At 44.7% G+C, this 16,786-nt stretch overlaps 1 protein-coding gene across 1 annotated transcript; it reads left to right on the top strand.

Moving 5' to 3' along the window:
• The first annotated feature begins 1 nt into the window (after position 1).
• On the top strand, positions 2–15,040 carry TFB2M (transcription factor B2, mitochondrial). The gene is made up of 8 exons (XM_006263141.4): positions 2–106; positions 2,473–2,561; positions 3,747–3,900; positions 4,488–4,636; positions 5,560–5,652; positions 8,770–8,832; positions 9,853–10,001; positions 13,958–15,040. Exons 2-8 carry the CDS (start codon positions 2,538–2,540, stop codon positions 14,148–14,150), a joined length of 825 nt encoding a protein of 274 aa, XP_006263203.1. The 5' UTR covers positions 2–106; positions 2,473–2,537; the 3' UTR covers positions 14,151–15,040.
• The last annotated feature ends 1,746 nt before the right edge of the window (positions 15,041–16,786 follow it).

Genomic DNA, 16,786 nt, shown 5'->3' with positions numbered 1-16,786 from the left:
GAGCGCGCTAGAGCGCCGCTCTTCCACCGGCGGAAGCGGAAGCAGAAGCAGAAGCGGAGCCCGCACTGGCCGCGCAGGCGCGGTGCGCGGGGGCCTCGTCAGGAAGGTGACCCACGTGTGGGCGATGCTGGCAACGCTGTCCCACCTAAGGCCCCCAGCTGCGGGGTGCCGGGCCGTGCTGGGCGGGTGCCGGGCTCCGCGCCGGGGGCTGCGGCAGGAGCTGCAGCTGCCGCCGAAGGCCGAGGTGGCGGGGCTGGTGGCGGGGACTGGCGCGGCCCGGGGGCGGCGCTCGTTCATCTCCTGCCCGGCTCTGGCCGGCGCCCTGGCGGGATGCCTGATGGGCGGCGCGGCAGGGCGGCCCGGGCCTGTGGTGCTGGAGTTCGAGCCCGGTGAGCCTCTCCTGGGGGAGGGGGCCGAGGCACTGAGTCGCCTCAGGATTGGGAGGATGGGGGACCAACGAAAGGTCCCCCAGGAGCGCCAGCCTCGCTTGGTGCGTGTGGGCCAACAGTCGGGACAGCGCATCTCCCAGCCAGGGCTTTGCAGCTTGGGCTGGGAAGGCAACGTGTGCGCTGCTCCTGATGAAGTTGTCAGACTTTGTCAGCACTTGCTCCCGCAGGATGACAGCTGAGTCTTTAGGGAATCTGCAGACTTATTGGGGACTTAGCTGGGGCTGTGGCAGCTCTCCTGTTGGGAGCGAAGCCGGAGGCGCCTGGCTAGAGTAGGTCTTGCCTTTCCGCGTCGTGTCAGACAATTGCCGTCTTTGGGGCCAGGAAGGAATTTAAGCCATGGTCAGATTGGTATGGACTGGGGGGGGGGTTGCTTTCCTCTGTAGTAAGGGGCCTGGCCGTCTACCTTGGGGTCTCTTTAGTGTACATTAACAGCATTTCATAGAAGCAGGATGTTGGCTGCCGTGGTTCCCCTACTTTACCTGTGGCAGGTGTGGGTGTTAGGTCTGTGTTGTGTCAGGGTTGACAGTTGTCTTACATAGAGTTTAGATTATATAATGTAGGGGATGGTTTGGACAGAGATGATCCTGCCCCTGGAGGTTCCTCACAGCCCTGTTGCTCCAGGATTCTATGATTCTTGCAGTTTTGCTGGGAGATCCTTGCTCGCCAGTCCTTCACCGTGGTACTAATTCTCACACAGGGTTTCCTTGTTTGTTTGCTCAGTTTGTTTGAGCTGCAGGGCACTCGGGCAGAATCTGTCGTGGCAGGTGGGATAGCATGCCAGTGGGGCTCTACAGCTCTCTGTAGCCAAGGTAGTTTGTTATCTTTCTTCCTGGTTTAGTATTGTGGATCAGCCCTTTGTTGTGGCTAGTGAAAACAGGTCTATATGTCCCAAGCTGTAGGCCTGCAGTCACTGAATTACCAGTCATTGGCTCAGGATTTTTGTAGGCGTTATCTTTTCTTGGGCCAACTGCACAGACCTATACAAAGCATTCTCCTTCAGGTCTGAAGGAAGAAGCAAGCACGGCCATGACTAAAAACATTGTGGAGGGCTGTGAAACTGGAGAAGAGAGAAATTCCCATGGGTAGCAGTCAGATAATTGACAGAAGAAAAGACAGTTTGATGGGTAGGATTTTTGGAAGGTTATTATTGCAAAATTTCCACATTTTGACTTTTCTAAAGATCCTAAATCAAATTCAGTACAGAGCATTAAACTGTGGGGAAAATGACACTATTAACTCAACAAGATGTTCAGTGTGAGAAGAGGGGAGGAATGATCCCTGTTGTTATAAATAAGAGAAAAGGCTGTTTTGGGGATTCCTAACCATCCGTATAAGGTGGATTTTGGAGAAGGCATGTTTGTTGTCATTTTTGTTATATATTGCAATATTTCAGTTTTAGAAGTTTTTTGACTGATTGATTGACACCATTAATTTCAAAACTTTTGTTTTGTTACATTTCTAGTGAATGTAGACTCACTTTAATTTGTCTTCTTGCTTACACTGTAACCATACAGTCTTCACTCCTGTTCCAAAGTTGCTCAGCCCTACAACAGAAAGCATGTAGATCTGGATTGAAAAATCCACTCGGGCTGGTAGAGCTTGAAGAGAATATTGAAGAATAACTCAAGATAACACCAGATTTGAGAGAGAGAGAAGTATCCTACAAAAAGCACACTTGCATACTTAACATTGCTCACATGTATTTCAGTTGAAGTTAAGTGTGTGTGTGCGTGTGTGTGTGTGCGCACACGCACACATGCACACAAGTCTTCACAGAATTATGGGGCAAACAGCAGTTGTGTGGGGATTAATTCAGCTGTTGCTTTCACCTCATCCACCCTTCCTCAGCAAGGCTCCATAACAGTATACCCAACCCCTGGGTGAAACAGCTCCCTGAGTCAGATCTTTGACACCCCGGTATAAAAAGTTTCTACCTTATTGGGGGGGTGTGCGCATTTATGCCACTTGTGTCCTTTTAGAAGCCTACATTAAAGAAAAGCATTAAATATTGTTTTTTCCCTAGGTCCTGGAATCTTGACCCGGACATTGCTTAATGCAGGCACCAGGGTGATAGCTCTAGAAAGTGACATGAGTTTTCTTCCAGGTTTGCAGGTATGGGTCTGGTTTCTGGTTTGAGATTGTATCTCAGAAGTTTGTAGTCAAGTAGAGAAATATGAATTTAACATAACCTCACACATCTGCTTGATTTCCTGCCCCCCACCCTTTTAACATCTGTTAATGTTTCTTGTAGCCTCTCCAGTAAGTATAAATTGGTGGTTCTCAACCTTGTCAGATTTGAGGCATTCCTCAGAAAATGTTAGCTCTTTCATTTATTTTTTAACTACAGAAAAATAATAGAGAAATTCTTCTGTTGCAAAAAGCTCAAAAACAGATTGAAATATTTTTGCTGGTATGGATTCCTATTTGGAATCACTGGGTTTATCTTGTGAATCATGCCTAGGTGCTGATGTTGTGTGCCATGCCACAGCACTCATATAAGAATAGCACAGTACCCAGGTTGAGAATCACTGGTATAAATGAAAGACTGGGGGATTTTTTTTCATGTTGTTTACTCTTTCTGTGGTATAGACGGTCGTTGTCTCTTGTCTGTGTAAGATTTCACATTTGTGGCTTTAAACAGATCAGTCTTTAAACAGATGCTTGTGTAACAATGGGGCTAAAATTCACTTTAAGAAGTCTGTAGGTCAGGGCTTGGCAACCTGTGGCCCACAGGCCTAATCCAGCCCCGAGGCAGGTCTGATTTAGCCTGCCAAGGTCCAGTTTGGCATAAGGGATGCTTGGCATGGAGCTATGCCCTGCTGTCCTTTCCCCTCCACAGCACTCTCTGCTGTGGAGGCTGCTACTACTATGCGCTTAGGCTTACCCTTGCTGTAGAGAGATGCAAGAGTAAAGCAATTGGTAGTTGAAGTTCTTCACAAGAGTGTTAAGAACAATTAAGAGTTCTTAAGTGTTAAGACAATTAATTTATCATTAGAGTTCTTTGAGTTAAATGTGACTTTTGAAACCTTACGGAAGAGTTACTGTCTGGAGAACACATTGTAAAGATCTGATTGAGAAGTTTCCGATGCATCAAATGTGATGCAAGGCAGATGTACAGAGACAGATGGCCTATATGCAACATTTAAATAGGAGAGTAGTATTTATTAAGATGCATCTTATTTTTGACCAGTACTCAGAGAATCACTTCATTCTAAGTGATTCAGTAAGTGGTTAGGTGTATGAATTGGTTGAGATGAAAATGAAAAACTCAGAATCTGATTACACTGTTGCTTTCAGTCCCTAGAGAACAACCTAGATGGACAATTAGAAGTGGTTTATTGCAACTTCTTCAAGTTGGACCCAGGATACCATGGGTGGTCCACACCACCTATTATGGACTCTGTGGAACTTTTTAAAAAATTGGACATCTCAGCAGTTCCTTGGACAGCAGGTAAACACTAACATAAATCCACCAACATTGACCATGCCTAATCCAGACCCATGTGAGCAATTTGGTCCATACCTTGGGGCCTTACTTAATTTGGTTGACATGGAGTAGGTTATGCTGAGACTCTCCCTTGTATATAGATGAGGCTCAAGAAAATTATACGTCCTGGATATAATAATCAATGTCATTTCAAGTTTCTTGGTATTTAGTAAGAGCTAAAATAGTGGTTGTTGAGAGATATCATCTCAAGTGTTTACTCTTCACACCAACTGCTGAAACTTCCTTAGCCTGATGAAACGTTTTTGAACCCGAAAGCTTGCTTAATAACTACTCTCCAACTATTTGGGTTGGTTTAATAAAAGATATCAGATTCACCCAAGGAACCTTGTCTACTCTTCTATAAGGATTTAAGGAGTCACCAACTAGATGCCTTTGGGCCATATGCTAAACCATCCTTGAGTGGGGAACAGTAGCCATACTCTTTAAATAGATTCAGTTTGTGGTGCTTATAGCTTGCTTAGTAGTGTGTTGAGGTTGTGCAAGTACATGTATTCAATTTTTAAAGATATTTTTGCACATTATCAAAACAGATGTACCTGTAAAAATTTTTGGAATCATCCCACAAGGAAAGGAAAGGAATTTGCTGTGGAAGCTTATATATGCCTTATATGAGTGCCGCTCAATATACCATTGTGGAAGAGTAGAACTGAACATGATTATGAGTGAGAAAGAGTACAAGGTATGTACAAGAGATTTTATTGGCAGTGAAGAGAACTGGATGCTTCTCAGAAAATTAAAACAGTTTGTCATTGTGTTGCTTTACAGTTTTTCTTCGGCATATTTTTGTAACAAGAGGGGCAAAAATAATTTCTCCAGCTTCTATATGAAATAACTTGATCTGTGTCAGCACAATTTTTTTGTAAACAACAATACAAGTTTGAGGACTCCCTAGTTTTTTAATGAGAATTGGGTGAGAGACAGTGTCAAAGGCCTTCCTAAAGTCCAGAAAGACTATGTCCACTGCTACCCCTACATCTAAAGATTTTGTAACCTGGTCATAGAAGGCCACCAGGTTGGTCTGACAGGACCTGCCTCTAAGGAACCTGTGTTGGTTGCCCCTAAGCATAATCTTCTCTGCCGGCCCGTCGTGGACATGCACCAGGATAGTTCTCTCAAAAAGCTTACCCAGGATCGAGGTAAGACTAACTGGCCTATAGTTTCCTCCTTCCTCCCTTTTTTGAAAATGGGAACCACATTGGCCCTTTTCCAGTCCTCTGGCACCACACCAGAGCACCACGAGTGCTCGTAAAGCCATGCCGGGGTCCCGCAATGACCTCTGCTAATTCCCTCAGTACTCTGGTGATCGTCAGGACCAGCTTTTTCTGTGATGTTTTAATGCAAAGTAGAATAGGCTACTGCACATTAAAGCTCACTTGTAGACACACCCACCAAGACTTTCTCGTATTGTTTTCTAGGACAGACGCTTAAAATAGTGGGTGGTGCAACTTGTAGAACACCAAATACACCTTCAGACAGAGAATTGACCTTGGGCTCTTACAATTAACTATGACATTTGAGTTGAACCTTTTCCAATTGCCTTTATAAGGATTTTGGAATAAATAGGTATAGAACTAGTCTTGTGTATTCTTGTCATTCTTCCAGGTATTAACTGCAAAACCTGGAGAACAAATGAGGAGGTATCAAGCATTAAGTGTACTTTGGCAAACAGGATGTGAAATTCAGCTCCTGCACATGGTGAGTTTTCTGTGTTAACTTTCTGATGTAAATGCTTTTTATAGTACACAGCCTTCTGAAACGACTGCTTGTTTGTTTTCTGTATTGAAAATGCTTTTATAGGAATGTGCCTCATAGTTAACGATCTGTCAGCATTTTCTTTAGACTGTAATGTTTTCATGATTTACCACAGTCAATACTAGATACAAGGGAGAATGAATGACAGGTAGCAGGAAGGAAAAAACCCAGAATGAATAAATAGGAGGACATTGTAAATGAACCATGATGTACCTGAACAGCATGAGCAAGGCTTTGCCTGATTGGTATGTCTGCACTGCATAGTGCAGTGCTATACAGAGATACCTGATGGAACTGTAAATCAGCTGACTTAAGTAGAAGTTATATCTATGTTAGTACTGTTGGAGTGCCAGGCTAATACGGCTATACTGCTCCCACTACCTTAGATCTGTCTGTAACGTGTGATGTCACGGTATCTAAGTATGAGTATTTCAGTTTTTTGCCAAAGTTAGCATGATGGTGCTCTCCTTAGCACCTTTTGACAGTGTTCTGTCTCTCACCGTTCCTTTTCTGGTAATCTTTCGTGATGTGTCGGAACATTTTACTCTCACCTTCAGCAACTGCTCCAGATTTTTTAGGCTTGCTATCTATATTATCTCTTGCTTTTTACTGCTCTGAGAAGTAAAATTTGTTTTGTAATATTTTTAACTGAACCAGCTATATAATTAGGAGAGATACCAGGCAAGCTTTCGGGTATAAAATACCCTTACTCAGGTCTGGGAACGAAGCAGATATAGTCTAAGCTTAAAAACCAGTACATTCTCTTCTTTTTTGGTGAGGCCAATGTTTGATCTGGCGTGTTTCCCTTTATCACATAATTAGATGGGCCTCACTTACTTAGACTAGGATCTTTTTTTGGTCTGGAAATCAGCTGTAGATGCAGCTTCTATGACAGTGTCCTGGCTTCTTCCTGGGTGTAACCAAGACTTGATTTCTGCTGAGAGACTATATTGGGGTGAGCAAAATACGGCTCATGGACCAGATCCAGCCTGCCAGGCAATTTTATTCAGCCCTTGGGCAGGTGCCTACCACTTCACTGTATCTGGCCTGGCCCCGGGCTGCCCCTGCTGTGCTTACATGGGGCCAAGCCCCACTCATTCATGCAGGAGCAGCACATCGTGCTCCCACCCTCACCTGACCCTTGCCTCGCAGGTGGGGGAGTGGTGGCAGTGGGAGGAGGGATGGAGGGGCAGGCAGGCAGAAAGGTAGGGAAGCAGCAGGGGAAAAGCCACAGCGGTGGTGGGGGAAGTGATGGCAGCAGGGGGTAGGAGTGGTGGTAACAGCAGTGGTGGACGGGCAAGAACAAAGCGGGAGCTGCACGGGGGCAGGGGGCCTGTGCTGGTGCCGGCAGGGGCCCAGGGTGAGGTGGCAGGAGCACTGAGCCCAGGCTTGTGGGGGCGTGGGGTCTTCCTGGCTCCATCTCACGGGGCTTGCACACAGTTCCCAGGTTCTTCACCTGAGCTGCACACCTCTGGGGAGAGCCCCTCGTGATGGAGCCGGCGGCCTGGCCCCACTCACTGCTACACGCAGGTCATGGGGAATGGCGGGGAGCTCCACGCTGTGGAGCTGGGCTAGCTCTGCCCCTTTCTTGCTGCCCCAGCCGATCATGAGGCTGGCTTCATGAGGCAGGGCTTGGGCATGTGAGCCCCATGCAATGGAGCTGGCAGCCCAGCTACGTGCAGTCCTGGGACTTGTAGGGATTATGCATCTCCAGGGAGCTCCTGCTGCTGCTGGCAGCAGGGGCTGTGTGCAATGGGGAAGGGGGGGGGGGGGATGTTTTGTAAGGGAGCCTCATACATATCCCATGCACATGCACCCACACCCCCGTGCACACCCCAACCCCCCCCCACACCCACTCCCAGCCACCCTCACCACACACACACACCATAGACCCCTCACAAATGCCATATCCACCCACACATCCCCACAAATACACCTCCTACAAGCCCCCCCCACACACACACCTACCTACAGCCCCATACCTACCTACCCTCACCCCTCATCCCCACATAAATTCCATACACACTCCCACACCGTCCCCCACAGCCCACATACACCCCCCACACACACACATCCACAGTCCCCACAAAACCCATATACTCCCACATCCCTCCCCTCCCCCCAAATATATATAGGAGTAAGACTTCATTTTAAGCTATTATGCAATCACCTCTATATACAAGAAGCAAACGCACAAATCACACACTTTTTTTTTTAAAATAAAATTAAGATATGTTATTGTAGATCTTTGATTTTTAGTATATAAATTGATTTTTTTCCAGTTCCAAGATTTCAAACCCTGTTTCCAAAAGGAGTACTTCCAGTGGCAAAGTTCAGGGGTTAGGGTCAGGACTTACAGTCTCAAGATGGTGACCGGGGGGAGGCACCTGTTAAGGGGCAAGGCTACCCTTGTGGCCCTCGGCTGCTCACCTCAGGAGGGCATGGGGGGTGTGTGCCTCTAGATGTGTGCGTGGGACAAGGGCAGGCTGTCGCTGTGGGCTAGAGGTAGGGCCAGTGCCAGGTTCTTCCCAGTGTGGGGCTGGGCTGTGCTGGGGTGGGCAGCGGCAGCCCTGGGAGCAGGAAATACAGTGAACTTTAAAGTGGCTGTAGCCGCCCCCCCCCCCCCCCCCCCCACTGTGCTGTCACTGCCTGCCCTGAGTGCAGCCGCAGCCCAACCCCTCTGCCAGGAAGAGCTTGGTGCAGCCTCAGCCTGCAGCTGCAGCCCACCCTCACCCAGCGCACAGTTCCAGGGGCACACTCTCTCCTTCACCCTGGGGGCTGTGATCTGCCCCTTCCCTCACAACAGACTTACCAGTGAGATGCTGCTCGGCTGCACTCCTAGCCACCTCTGTGCTGTGCTACGGCTGCGCGTGTGCACGGGTCATTTATCTGCAACATTATCAGCCACATCAGCCAAAAAAGCTGATGGCCGATGATGTCTATTTTCCTTATATTGGTGCTGATACAATATGGGACCGATGCATTGGTTTACCTCTATTAAAAATAAATTATGAAGTCTTGTCAAGATATGTTAACTGTTAAGCTTTTTCTTCTTCCCAGGAGCCTCGGTCCTCATTTTTAACTAATTCAAAAACTCCGAGATTGCCAAGACCAGGGAGCCAGGTAAGATTAATTCTTTGACTTTTTTTCTTTAGAGATTTTTGTTTAGATGCAAAGAAGTCTGATATTTTTAGGCAAGTTTTACAAGTTTAAATAAGAAAATTTACTAGTCCCATTTCATTGGAAATGTTTTTATTTAAATGTTGCTTTGATTTACTGAAAACTCATATGCGATGTGTTCTCTACATAAGAAGGCAAATGCAGAATTGTGACTAAATAAAAGTGGAACTGAACACAACTAATTTTTTTTTCATTATCCTAGGTGGGAGAAAATGCAGGAAGTCTACGAACTAGATATTGAAAAGATCCATTGGATCATATATATGCATTGCTGCTAGTGCAAAAAAATCTTTGATTTAACAAAAAAAAACTTTATATGCTTGGGTTACATGATAGTTTTAGCAAAAGTTACACTCTAGTTTTCCACATTCAGGCAGATAACTTAAATGAGTTAGACTGCTATAAGACCACAAGGAACTGGCCCTGTATTAGTCTGATATCCTGCGAAGCACTGATCATATAACATTGTCTAATACTTTATGCATCTAGCCTAAATTTCTATCTGAGATGTAGCATGTATTTTTAAATGTTAAGTGATGGAAAATTCCATGTATCCTTAGGTTAGAAGTGTCAAAGATTAGGCCCACAGGTTGGATCTGGCCCCGGTGTTGCCTGTTGGCCTCAGAGTTGACCTACATGTTCCATTTGGTACATGCTGCATGTGGAGCTAGCCCAGGACATGCACTGCATGCGAGGCTGGCCCTGCACCCTGTGGGCCAGATGAGTTTGAGGTCCTTGCTTGTGAATTATTCTAGTGAATACTGTTTTGGTTTTTTGGGGGGGGGGGTTTATTGCAACCTCTTTCTAGGTGAGCATCACCTTCAGACAAGACTTTTTCTATTAAATTAGAGTTGCTTTACTTTCAGAAATCACTACATAAATGAAAAACAATACTTGTATTGACAACTGAAGCTTCGTAGTGACCTTGATTTTACTAGCTTAATTCTTTCTTTCCTTTTGCAGATAACAAATGACCATTTATGTTTAGTACGAATGACTCCCCGAAGGAATTTATTTACAGGTGCTATGACAGATGCTACTTCATTAACTTTTATCATGATGGTAAAACAGTGTCTTATTAAGCAGAAGTCTAAACTAATTGATATAATAAAGTAAGTATAAGGAAGAATTGGATTTACTATTTTTTTTATAGCAAACAAGTAACAGGGAAAATATTGAAGCATTTATAATGGAATATTTCTTTGCTCTCTGAGTTCAATTTAGTATTCATAGAATCATAGAAAATTAGAGTTGGAAGGGACCTCAGGAGGTCATCTAGTCCAACCTCCTGCTCAAGCCAGGACTGTCCCCAACTAGATCATCCTAGCCAAGGCTTTGTAACTAGTCTTAAAAACCTCCAAGAATTAGAGAGTCTGCCAATGCTCAGAAAGGTTGTAATGTGTAGGGGATGCATACAGGTGCACGTGCACCCCCTGAGTTTGGCGGTGCAACCCCTGTGAAAAATGCTGTCGATGCTGCCAGTGGTGTGTGCAGGTGGTCACTGCCAAATAGAGGGGAATATTCACTTCCCTTGACCTGCTGGCAGCACTCCTCCCAATGCAGCCCAGTATGCCTTTAGCCTTCTTGGCAACAAGGGCACACTGCTGGCTCATATTTAGCTTACTGTCCACTGTAACCTCTAGGTCCTTTTTTGCAGCCTGTACTGGTGCATGGGATTGTTCCATCCTAAGGGCAGAGCTTTGCCCTTGGCCGTGTTGAACCTTATGAGATTCCTTTTGGCCCAATCCTCCGATTTGTCTAGGTCACTCTGAATCCTAGCCCTACCTTCCAGCATATCTATTACTCCCCCCAGCTTGGTGTCATCTGCAGACTTGCTGAGGGTGCATCTTCCAAGTCGTTGAACAAAACCAGCCCCAGGACTGACCCCTGTGGCACTCCACTTGATACTGGTTGTCAGGTAGATCTCGAGCTGTTGATTACTACCCTCTGAGTCCAATGCTTCAGACAGTTTTCTCTCCACCTTGCAGTCCATTCATCCAGCCCATACTTCCTTATATTGCCTGTAAGGCTGTAGTGGGAGACTGTATCCAAAGCCTTGCTAAAATCACATCCACCTCCACTGGTCTCCCCACATCCACAGAGCCAGTCATCTCATCAAAGAAAGGAGCCAAGTTAGTCAGGCATGACTTGCCCTTGGTGAATCCATGCTGACTGTTCCTTTTCACCTTTTCCAAGTGCTTAGAAATGGATTCCTTGAGGATCTGCTCCATGATTTTCCAGAGACTGAGTGGAGGCTGACCAGTCTGCAGTTCCCTGGATCCTCCTTTTTCCCTTTCTTAACTATGGGCACTATGTTTGCCCTTTTCCAATCATCTAGGACCTCTCCTGATCACCATGAGTTTTCAAAGATGATGGCTAGCAGCTCTGCAGTCAAATCAGTCAACTTCCTCAGCACCCCTGGGTGCATCTAGTCTGGCCCCATGGACTTGTATATATCCAGCTTTTCTAAATAGTTCCTAACCTGTTTTTCACCACTGTTGACTGCTCACCTCCTCCCCTGAACTGGGCTGCCAGGTGCAAAATTGTGATCCTGCCTATGAAGACTAAGGTGAAAAAGGCATTAAGTACTTCAGCCTTTTCTGCATCCTCTGACACCTAGGTTGCCTCCCCCATTCAATAAGGGACCCACATTTTCCCTGATCTTCCTCTTGTTACTGACATACTTGTAGAAACCCTTCACATCTCTTGCTAGCTGCAACTCCAATTGTGCTTTGGCCTTCCTGATTTCATCCCTGCATGCCCGAGCAATACTCTTATACTCCTCCCTAGTTGTTTATCCAAGTTTCCTCTTCTCACAAGCTCCTGTATTGTAATTTAGTTCACTGAAGAGTTCCCTGCTAAGCCAAGCTGGTCTTTTGCCATACTTGCCTAGTCTTTCTTCACATCAGGATGGTTTGTTCCTGCACTCTCAGTAAGGCTTCTTGAAAGTAAAGCTAGCTCTCCTGGACTTCTCTTCTCAGAGTGGCTTCCCAGGGGATCCTGCCCATGAGTTCCCTGAGCGAGTCAGAATCTGCATTTCTGAAGTCCAGGGTCCTTTCTCTGCTGCTCTCTATCCTTCCTTTCCTTAGGATCCTGAACTCAATTATTTTGTGGTCACTGCTGCCCAAGGTGCCATCTTTTAGTACATTCACCACCATTTTTTCCCTGTTTGTGAGCAGTGGGTCAAGAAGAACATAGCCCCTGGTTGGCTGCTCCAGCACTTGTACCAGGAAGCTGTCCCCAGAACTCCTCAAAAACTTCCTGGATTGCCTGGAAAAATTGTTCTTTGCAAACTTTCAGGCACAAATATCCTTCTTCAGGCATTGGAGAGAATCTGCTAAAGGTAGGGTGTTTGTGCCCAAAAGCTTGCAAAGAACAATTTTTCCAACTATTTAGTTGATCTAATAAAAGAAATTACGTTTACCCAAAGATCCTTGTCTGCCTATGTCCTTAGACCAACACAGCTACAACCAACAACAGTGTATTGCTTGCACACTGCTGTATTGCCCTCCGCACATGTCAGAATGATTGAAGTCCCCCATGAGAACCAGGGCCTGTGATTAAAAAACTATAAGCTGTTCTTCAGAGTGGTCAGGATAGAAAAAGATGCCTTTTTTTTTTCCTAACCTGGTTTACAAGCATTGTTTGCACAACTGTACTCAGTTAAAGTGATGGAAAGTTGAAGTTTGGCAAGGATATACTGTGATTATAAGACATTCCCCCCCAATAATTTGATTCTATATATATGGAAAAGTTACTTATTTGTTATAATTTTCCGGGTACAGAATTTGAGGTTTGCCTTGAATTTGTCCCCTTCCTGTTGCTACAGCAGAGAGAATAATTTCTGGGAGTCAGGTAGCTGCTTTGCTCTGTGCTTCCCCCTAACTTTTTTCCCCTGGCAGCCCCTTCTCTCTATCCTTACTGTCAGACCCTGCTCATCCATCACACATAGAAGTGAGGAACAAATCTGAAAACAATAACTTTGAAAGTAAACATGGTTGTAGCAATTTGCATTTAGCAACATACACTTAATTCATTCAGGACTGATACATTACCTTTTTTTGAAACCTGCAAGTTTTAGCACAGGTACTCCATAAACACACTTCTGGTTTTCTCAGCCTCATGTGGGCTAAGATCAACTGTAGCAGCAATTACCTACTTAAATGTAGTATAAACTGCATGATATTAGTCCAAGTCCAACGTAGTTCATTGGGCTGGGTCCAGAGTCACCTGTATTTCAAGCCATGGTAACCCCACAATTCAGCAGTGCTCAGCTATGTTGTGTACTCCAGACACCCTCCACAAAAAATACAAGTGCTCATTAGCTCTCCCACTCATGACTGGAAGTGGCTGTTTTTGTCACAAGTCCTGGGGTGCTCCAAAAACTTATATGCAGATGAATCATAGGGCAGGCTAATCCAGTTTCACCTCATGGAGGGCGGGGCCACAGTGATTGTATGTGGCAGGCTGAGAGGGGGATGACAGAGGGATTCTGGGTGGGTGGACTGTTTGGGGCCCCGTTTGTTGACTTCTGCCAGACATTTAAGGTGAGTGAAGAAACAGGAATGATTGAAAATGGGTAAGAAAGACGCAGTTCAGGTATGGGAGTGAAAAGGAAGTCAAAATGTATAGTGTTGTAGCTTACTATGACTTGAAAAGAGTCAGCGGTTGGGGGGAGGAACTTTGCTTAATAGGCACTACCATGTATTTTATTCAGATGGGCTACATTAACCTATCCTTGCCTTCTTGGCTAAAATCAAATGTAGTGTTTTTGACACCAAAGGAAGGGTGCTAGAGCTGCTGTAGTTTTCCTGGGGTGGGCCTGGTATTGCAGTATCTTCAGGCCTGATGTTAATTCCCTGTGAAGGGAATATGTGCCAGTTTTTTAACACTGAGATTCTGGTCTCAGTATTCGTAGAAGACAACTGGTGTTGCACAGGGGAGTTTTTGTCATTGACACCTAGGAGCTGGGAAAGAATGAAGTGAGCCCAAACATGAGTTTTATATTTTGTTGTTTCTAACTGAAAGAAATTGCGCGTTGTGATTTTTACTTTGTTTTGTGTTTCAGCACATGGAACCTGGGCAATGGGTATAAAGTTTTAGAGCAGTTAGAAATACCAGAAAACATTTTAACAGGCCATTTGTACCCAGAAGAGTACAGGGGCATTTTTGAAGTTCTGGACCGGTCTCTGGAGTTTGATAGAAGCTTGCTGTTTAATGATGTCTTTAAAAATACTAGGAACAGATCTTTCGTATTCTAAGACTTCTCATCAAGTCACAAGTTCTTTATTCAGGGAGTGCATGATGATACAAAGGACAAGAATAACCTCCAAAATCTCAGAATCCCATTGGTTAAGGGTAAGTGTTGTGCACAAACCAGAGGAATATTTACTTGAAACACAACAGTCTGTCCACTGATGTCATAATATGGAACTGACAGTCATTTCTCTAGTGAGGATGGGACTAAAGTCAAACTCTGAATCTTCTCCAGCAACATAATGGCAACGGTTACTGCTTTTGTAAACACCATGTAACATAATCTGCCTCTGATGTCACTTATGCTGTTTTTGCTACATATAAAAATGTAACAGACCAAATATTATATTTTTTTGTAGTTTGCATTTGGTTAGCAGATGACTTGATTGTTAATATTTTCTCAGTGACCGAAAATGTCTTTACCAGTTTTACAAATTTAAGATCTGTCTTCTTTCTCCCTGGCCAAAAAAATTTACAGCCTAAAACTAACTTTGCATGAAAATAATAGTAAACAAAGGAATGAGGGTTAATGCGGGACAGGAGGATGGCAACAAGCAATGTGGCAACTGGGATTAGTTGTGTGTGTGCGCACACGTGCACACACCTTGCTTTTAATGTAGGTTCTGTGTTCCTTTAGGTATGATTCAAGAGGGGTAATTCATTATTTTTTCTTTTGAAAATTCAAAATGTTGGCCAGTGTCTAGTACCCATACAAATCAGGCCTAGGTGCATAGAAACTTTGCCAGTATGTTTACATTATAATTTTTCACTGGTACCTTGACTGTTTTGTAGACTGTAAAAATTGTTTCCTCCCTATAATCCTTCTCCATTGTGTGATTTGTTTAAATGTGTAATATGTGTATAGATAAAAATCCACAGCTGATTTTAAAATGCACTTCTTAGCCTGTGTCTTTAATAAAGAGCTGTTCAGCTGGTAGCATGGAGGCTTGTGGAACTTGTAGACATTGCTGCTAGTCATTGCGTTGGCATGGCTCCAGATTCCAGGGGGTGAATGCTGATGCAGCTTGATGATTTCCACCACCACCCCACATGCTTGCCACCATATTCAGGGTCTCTAGTTGTAACTGGTGACTAAACTTGGTGGCAGAGGAAAAGTGGGGGATAAGTGTCAATGTTTGCCCTCTGGATTCTGAAGCCCCATCAGTGCAGCAGCTCAGCAACTATGCCAGTAAGCCACTGCCTTGCTGCCAGAGGTGGATCATCTGGTCCTTGAGGATTCCTGTGGTCTCAATCTGACCTGCAGGGCCAAATACGTGGACATCCCTGCCTTAATACAATCTCCCCCTAACTTCTTTGCTCCAATGTACTGTATTCAGCTGCCTCCTCCCTTCCCCTCTGCATCTGGGAGAGATGAGGTCACTGGTCTTCTGTGTCTATGGAGTGAGGCGGTGTCAAGGACGTTTCTTGTGCATATCTAAATGGAAAAGAGGAATGTTTAAAACGTTAGTTGTCACTCCATGTCTGGGGAGTTGTGCCTCTTGTACCTCTCCTAGTGACCAAGTAGATACATTTCTACCCCCACCATAGCAATTACAGGAATGCAGTGCTACAGAGAAATGCTTCCTTTTGTTGTGCACACGCCACTTGCTAGAAAATCTAGGGTTGCTCTTGGCATGTGCTTTGGGATGCTCTCAGAATCTGTCTTGAATATGTTCTTGAGAACGGCATGGGGTACTCCTGCACTGCTGTCTTGGTGACTGGGCTACATTTTTTCAGCTTGCAGAACAGGAGTGGGCAGTTTTTCATAGCAGTCTGGAAATACTACAGAATTGGTATAGGCATACCTGGTGGGTCTTTATTCTCCAGGAAAACTCAGCATTAGCTGGGCCATTCTTCCATCTCCACCCTGTCTACTGCAATGCCTGATACAAGAGGAGACCTGCTGTTGTTACAAGAAGTGAACCACTGTGCTGAGTTGTTTGCCTCTGCTGAGACCTATCTGTCAAGCAGCAGTCTAGTTTAACTGATGCCATTCTTCTGAAGCACTGAAAGAGCTGGAAGGACAATTTTGTTTAACCTTTATTCCATTAATACCGTGGTATTACCTGTGTCCTGGAGTAGTTCTTATATATTGGGATGATCTTCTCATTCCAAACTTCCCTGACTCCTGGATATTAAGAATCAAAGTACAGACTAATCACTAGCATAAAGTTTAGTGTACAGTAAAAACAGTTTTCTTTCTGTTACAGCAGTGATAGGTGGTCATGAATAATTGTTCTTGCTGACAGAGTTAGCAGATTATGATTACTTATGCATGATTTTTCTCTTCATCAAGTTCCTATTTCTTGTTGCATCTTGATACTGGGAATGTGCTGACTTAAGATATGGAGTAATAAAGTAATAGGAAGTATGACAAGGACATTGTCAGTATAAAGTGAGTTACCCCTGTTGCTGACCACATTGTAGAATGTGACCCCTGAATTTAAAAATACAGTTTCACTCAATGCTATCTCTTTGCAAACCAGACAACTAATAGATGGACTTTAGGACAGCTGCAGATGCAAGTATATGGAAGAAACATGTTGAGCCACTACAAGTGCCTTTGAATGGAAATATTTTTAACGAGAGACTTGAGAGGCTTAAGATATAGAAAAATTAGTTTAGCTGTCTTGTCTCACCT

Source organism: Alligator mississippiensis, chromosome 1, assembly GCF_030867095.1.
Source record: "Alligator mississippiensis isolate rAllMis1 chromosome 1, rAllMis1, whole genome shotgun sequence".
In the NCBI taxonomy this organism is placed as follows: Eukaryota; Metazoa; Chordata; order Crocodylia; family Alligatoridae; genus Alligator; species Alligator mississippiensis.
The sequence above is the reverse complement of the archived record's forward strand: the minus strand, read 5'-3'. Positions and strand labels throughout refer to the sequence as shown.

Excerpts from the sequence above, each read along its gene's own strand:
- TFB2M (XM_006263141.4), top strand. The coding sequence starts at position 2,538 with ATGAGTTTTCTTCCAGGTTTGCAG. Across the intron at positions 2,562-3,746 it reads GTTTTCTTCCAGGTTTGCAG|TCCCTAGAGAACAACCTAGA; the intron begins GTATGGGTCTGG and ends TGTTGCTTTCAG. Across the intron at positions 10,002-13,957 it reads AAACTAATTGATATAATAAA|CACATGGAACCTGGGCAATG; the intron begins GTAAGTATAAGG and ends TTTGTGTTTCAG.